Source organism: Argentina silus (assembly GCF_951799395.1).
Source record: "Argentina silus genome assembly, chromosome: 11".
NCBI lineage: Eukaryota > Metazoa > Chordata > Actinopteri > Argentiniformes > Argentinidae > Argentina > Argentina silus.
In genome coordinates, this window is record NC_139665.1 from 12028385 (window position 1) to 12034886 (window position 6502).

Genomic DNA, 6502 nt, shown 5'->3' on the forward strand with positions numbered 1-6502 from the left:
TAGAATAGAAAAGAAGAAGTACATTGCTCATGAAATGTGTTCTGATGTGAGCTGCTACTGGAAGGGTGCCAGTGAAGGGTGTGAAGGAAGGATGTGACAGGTCTCGGTCCACACACCCACAGAAGGGAAGTGGTTTGAGATGCACTACAACGTCTGAGAGAAGGATGAGTCAGGCAGTCAGTTCATTTGCAGGCAAATTAGCTGCTCTGGGGATGGTGAAGAAGAGGAGGAGGAGCAGGAGGAGGAGGAGGAGGAGGAGATATCTCCCCTTCAGATTGACTGATGAAAGGGTTTATGTGACCCCTGTGGTCCATTTTTCACTCTGATCACTTCCAAGCACAACCTATGTTAACCATTGACCTGCGTGTGTGTGTGTGTGTGTGTGTGTGTGTGTGTGTGTGTGTGTGTGTGTGTGTGTGCGTGCGGTTAGGGTCAGACAATCTAAACTAGTCAGTGGTTAGGGTCAGACAATCTAAACTAGTCAGTGGTTAGGGTCAGACAATCTAAACTAGTCAGACTGGTTTTAATCAGTATTAGATTAGATGTTATTGTCCTCCCAGGAGCTATTGAAATACTATTAATCCCGTAAAGGGATGGTCTGCATATGTGGCTTGACTCGTAAATAAGCACTTGACTCGTTAATTAATTCATCCATCCATTAATTAATTAATTAATTCATACTGCTACTACTACTACTACTACTACTAGTAGTAGTACTAGTAGTAGTACTAGTAGTAGTACTAGTAGTAGTACTAGTAGTAGTACTAGTAGTAGTACTAGTAGTAGTACTAGTAGTAGTTGTACTGCAGTAATGGCAATAATGACACATTTTATTTGTATTGGACAGTTTGTATTTTTTTTAGGAAACTAGCCTTTTAACAACCCCAAAAACTAATCTCAAATCCACTATGTATCGCTTGATTTAACTCCTCGTGAAGCTACTACAACTGAGTCTATAAGGGATCTAGTTTATACTGTCCTGTTTGAGGACGTTTACATTGGTTTGTCTCACTAGCCAGCAGTATTGCACCATAGATTCTCCGGTCACCTTACAACTTTGACGCAGTAGGAGATGTTGTCTGATTAAAATGAGCAGGCTTCGGATCCAGAATTACAAATCATTTGTTTTTGATTAATTCGAAATGAACTAATCAAAAATCAAACTGTCTCTGTAACACCGAAATTGCTGCTAATTTGATGTGGTGAAGCTAAAATTCAATGGTTTTCAACGACGGTTTTCTGTATTAGTATTATTGATTGTTAATGTTTTAATTGTTTGGTTCATGTTCATTGGCTGAAATGTCTTCCTGGTTCAATGTATTTTTCACTGTATTTCCCGCTCGATAAGACGACAACGTCAGCGTCCAAACCTTTCACCCCAGTATGGCAGGTAAGGTACTCTCAGAGGAATGTTACTGTTGCGGGTTTGGGCTATTCTAAAAACACGGATTTTGGAAACAATAGAATATCACTCAACGTGAATATGGTGTTGATTTACTTGGAAGTGAATATGTGTAGAATACACACAGACCTGTGGCAGTGGGACTGTATGTACTTTCACTTTCATTTTGAGTGTGACGAGATTAACACTAGTTAGCTTAATACTAATTATAGAGATGGGGGTGCAACTCATGATGGCACTAAAAGTAAAGTTAAGTTCTGACACAAACACCCAGAATGACGTTGAAAAAGTATATTGTGGATTAGTCATCAGCAGTGGTGAAAATTCAATGAATTCAGTTGGGGAGCCCTGGTGGGGTCCAGGGGCAAATTGAATTGATTTATGCACATTTTAACACCAACAACTACCCCCCCCCCCCCCCCCCCCCCCCCCCTCCTCCACTTTTCCCTAACTCTGTTTTCTGCCAAGGCATCTCAAGTCCCAGGGAGGAGGCTCAACTAAGAGCTGCAAGGCGGCCATTTGTGGAGAATGTGACAGGCCCTGTTCTCAAAAATTTATTGGATAAGCTCCGGGAGCTGAAGGTGATTAACAAAAGTGAGTACAACGAAGTGATGCAGAGATCCACAGTCACCGAAGACAAGGCCCGAGCTCTCATAGACATGGTGCTAAACAAAGGGGACAGAGCCAGTGGGATGATGATCTCCTCACTGATTGAGCTGGATCCCTTCCTCGTCAAAGAGCTGAACAGAGCCATCCAAAAACCCGAGTTAAACGAACCTGAAGACATGCAGTGAGCCATCCTGAAGACATGCAGTCAGACAAGCCTGAAGCTATGCATTCTAGCATTGTGACTGCCTATGGCCCCTGGTCTGAGCATTGATTACCTTACCTTATGATGACTGATGGATAGATGATTCACTTACTTAAACAAATGTATTTGTTGTAAGTTGCTTTGGATAAAGTTGTCTGCTAAATGCCATGTACTGTCATAGCGTTTATATGAAAACATTTTTATGTGTGTGCCTGGATCTGGGTTTTTATATCACATTTTTATACCACCCTTTCGTGGAGAGCATTTTTTCTGTTCTTCCTGACGACATTGTATGAGAGTTTACTTTCTTGAAAGGAAGCCATCATGACATTACAAACCTGACAGAAGCATTTGTACGCCAAGACTCGTAAAAACTGTATCATGTTATTGGGGATGTCAATAAAGGATTGTTTATATGAATAAATGCATTGACATTAATCATCAAGTTTCTCATCTAAAGGCTAAATGTCCCTGACATTCTTCTGGGATGAGTTACTAGGATCACATTCAGACACATACAGTATTTTGTTGCGCATCACTATAATCCATATCGGCACGTTGCCTAGCAACCTCGGGGATAAACACACAGCAACAGAATAATTTTCAGACAAAACTTTACTTAATAATACAAAATAAAAATAAACATCTAATGTAGCAAACAAACCATCACAACACAAAGGCAACACGTTGCGTAGGCATCATGGTTGTGGTTTGTGCATGTTTTTTAGTTTTTTTTTTAGACAGATCGAACTGAATCAAGTAGCATTGGTGGAGAAATACAACAGCTCACCGTGTCGTTAAATAATAATATAATACACAGTAACATGGCTCACAGATCAGAACAATCGTCCAGACTCCATCTCAACAGCACATTTCAATTGAACTCACTAGCAGGGTGAAAGGATTTCCCTCAGTCAACTGAACTCGACTCAAGTCATCTTGACACAGAACAAAGACACAAGTGGTTGGTTACAGACATTCATATTCTCTCTTTCTCTCTCTCTTTCTCTCTCACACACACACACCCACAGACAAGCAGACACACACACACACACGCACACACACAGACAAGCGCACACAGACGCACAGACAAGCACACACAGGCACACACACACACACACACACTCTCAACACTGGAACTGAGCAGAGACGGTTTGTAAGGCAGGATGGGGCACTGGGATGTTTGGAGTTGCAGCAGTCTGACCACCCAGAACATGACTTAATCATAAATAAAATGCAGAAATACTGACGCCATCAATGAATCTCAAGTGTATATTTTGTCTTCCACTGAACACACAACATCAGCACATCTGGACATCAACCATGCAGTTGTCACAGTACGAGGGGCCAGGGAGCCTTGTGTGAGTGTCCAGGCTTACTGAGCTGTTGCTGGGAAGCACTCACACAGAGCCCCCCGGTGTCTCTCCTGGGATGGTTGTATCAGACATAAGTGGTCGCCAGGGTGAGGGTCACTTCCCCTTCAATTCAGTCATTTCAGGGAGTGAACTGACGCCCAATTCGGGACTTGGCAATGTTTTTGTGTAAAATGGAATGGACCCCCCCCTAACCGACCTCGTTAGTCACTCAACCTCATGTCTGTGTCACACAACAGGATCAGTGTCAGAGTCTCTTTTAAACTGGGCACACAACCCCAAATAAATCTTGAAAGGAAACAAATGACGTGACAGACTATTAGATCCTGACCATGGTCCTCTTGGGATCTTTCACTGCTCCGTGAAGTAACCGTCTGAACAGTCTGAACAAACTAAACATTTGGAAGTTGGAACGTGTTAGTGTGGCGTAGAAGCATTATATTCATATATCCTCATTTAAAAAAAATACATTTTTGGAATTATTATTTTTAAATCTTTGACAACACTCAACACCCAGATAAACACTTTGCAGCACCACACGTTTACAAAATAGGAACTCATGCAGAAAGGACACCGTTTGTTCTGGACGGCACACCGTCTGTGTGGACCTGTGTCAAACAGGATATGTGTGTGTGTGTGTGTGTGTGTGTGTGTGCGTGTGCGTGTGTGTGTGTGTGTGTGTGTGCGAGCGTGCATGTGCGTGTGTGTGTGTGCGAGTGTGTGTGTGTGTGCGTGCGTGTGTGTACATATGTGTGTGTGTGTGTGTGTGAGAGAGGATACTAATGTGACCGTTGGTGTGTGTGTGTGTGTGTGTGTGTGTGTGTGTGTGTGTGTGTGTGTGTGTGTGTGTGTTTCAAGCCAATGTCCCCCCTATAGTGGAAGCAATGACAATTCCTAGCACCACACAGCAAATAATGATCATAATTTTCTTCTGCATATCAGACAAGGCGAGAAAAAGGACATCCCAGGCAGCGTGTCGGGAGAAGAGGAAAACATGTTAAAAAGAACACTTCCTTACTGTACAAAACTGTTTATTTCTTACTGTTAACTCACATTGTCACTTAGCAAAGATTGTACAAAATTCCAAGGATACTCTATCCCAAAGTCCCAAATCTCCACCCTTTTCCTTGAAGTATACACTTGTCCATTACCCCACATGGATACAAAACCACAGGATCGGTGTAAGAGCCCATGCTTACACCGATCCGATGCTTTGAAATCCATGTTGGGGAGTGAACGGGTGTACACTTCTGGGAAAAGGGCGGAGAATTCAGGACGTAGGGGAGGTGGAGTGCTACAGGTAGACTAGGAGAGTTTCCACATATAGAGTTTCCTCATATAGAGTTATATAGTCATTTACATTACATAACAGAGGGACATAGACAAGGCATTTTCTAAACCACAGGACACAGTCGTTGATCGAGGCAGACGGGACTGAACATCAACATGCCACAAACATGCAGAACAGCACACGCAGCAACACCCATGCACCAGAACTGCACCACATGTAGCCTGACCACCGACACACGCTAACACACGCTAACACACGCTAACACACGCTAACACACGCTAACACGGGGAGAACAGATCCCCTAAACTGGCCACGCACAGTAGCAGAAACAGTCGACTGTCGATCAGCCTAGAAACATGGTTATTTGTCTGTCGATTTAATTGAATGGAATTGAATTGAAAGACAAAAATAACCGTGTTTCATTGTCTTTGACAACAGTAGGTAGAAAATGAATAAAGAAAAAAAAAAACATGTTCAATGAGCCCACTCAGATTGTAGTCCAGTGCAGAAAACCCCCCCAGAGGGCTGAACCCTCCCTTTAAGTTCCTCTGGTCACAGAGGGCAGAACCTTCCCTTTAAGTTCCTCTCGTCCCAGAGGGCTGAACCCTCCCTTTAAGTTCCTCTCATCCCAGAGGGCTGTGTGTTGGTTCTCCATTAGTCTCACAGTGAGCATCTAGCTAAGCGAGGCTAAGCTAAGCTAACCCATCATCCATAGTGTCCTCCATTTGCATCACTGTCCACTGTGGCCCAAAATGGCAGACTGGGGCCTGGGGGAGTACCGAGGAGGGCTAGGGGGAGTGTGGGAGACATGGGGGAGGCTACCTCCTCCAGGAAGGCAGACGGAGGCCCATACAGAGGGTCCTGTGCCCCCCCCCCCCCGCCCTAACTGAGCCCCGCAGCCAGAGAAACAATGAGGATGGTCAGAGACACAGCGAGGCAAACCCCTATCAGGATCATCTTCTGTGTGGGGGGAAATGGAGTAGGAGAGAGATGGAGGTAGTGAGTGAAAGTGTCTGTGTGTGTGTGTCTGTGTGTGTGTGTGTGTGTGTGTGTGTGTGTGTGTGTGTGTGAGAGAGAGAGAGAGAGGGAGGCAGAGAGAGTCAGACATGTGGAGGGGAGGGAGACAGGGGCGTTGTCAGAGTCTTCCCGCTGTCTGTCCTCTCGCTCCCTCCTTTCCCGTCTGAGAAAGAGTGAATGGAAAAGACAGAGAGAGGGAATGAATAAAGACGTGTGTATGATAGAGGGAGAGGATTGAGAAAGGGAGAAAAACAAATGGAGGCAAACCCTGGGGGCAAATGTAGGCCTAAAATGAGAGTGAGGTCAGAATGCTAGTGACAATGCTGCTATCAACCAGAAGGGGGCAGTAGCTCCCTTCAACTAAAACTTTGGCTGTCTTCATGCTCAGAAAAAAAAGACCAATGATCCCAAAGGCTACTGCAGTATCTGAGCCAATCAACCAATCAGCTAATCAGTCAATCAGCCAATCAGAGTACAGAAAAGCCAAAATGAGGAAGTGATTCATAAATTCAGTCACATCATTGGATATTCCTACAATATAAAGTCATAGCATATGCATGCACAGTGAATTAACAAGGCACAGATCATGCTGCCACAACACGAGAGAG

At 44.1% G+C, this 6502-nt stretch overlaps 1 protein-coding gene and 1 long non-coding RNA gene across 2 annotated transcripts in view; one reads left to right on the top strand and one right to left on the bottom strand.

The window, feature by feature from the left end:
* The first annotated feature begins 1327 nt into the window (after positions 1-1327).
* Positions 1328-2477, top strand: LOC310812384. Its single transcript, XR_014554509.1, has 2 exons — positions 1328-1390; positions 1871-2477. It is a non-coding gene; the product is annotated as an uncharacterized lncRNA (long non-coding RNA).
* A 3282-nt stretch (positions 2478-5759) lies between these two features.
* Positions 5760-6502, bottom strand: part of LOC310812178 (syntaxin-1A-like) — a gene marked incomplete at both ends in the record, with an annotated part of 21673 nt that continues 20930 nt past the window's right edge. The window contains one exon of the mRNA XM_083680596.1: positions 5760-5837. Coding sequence (XP_083536722.1) covers positions 5760-5837 — 78 coding nt within the window. The remainder of the gene's footprint in view (positions 5838-6502) is intronic.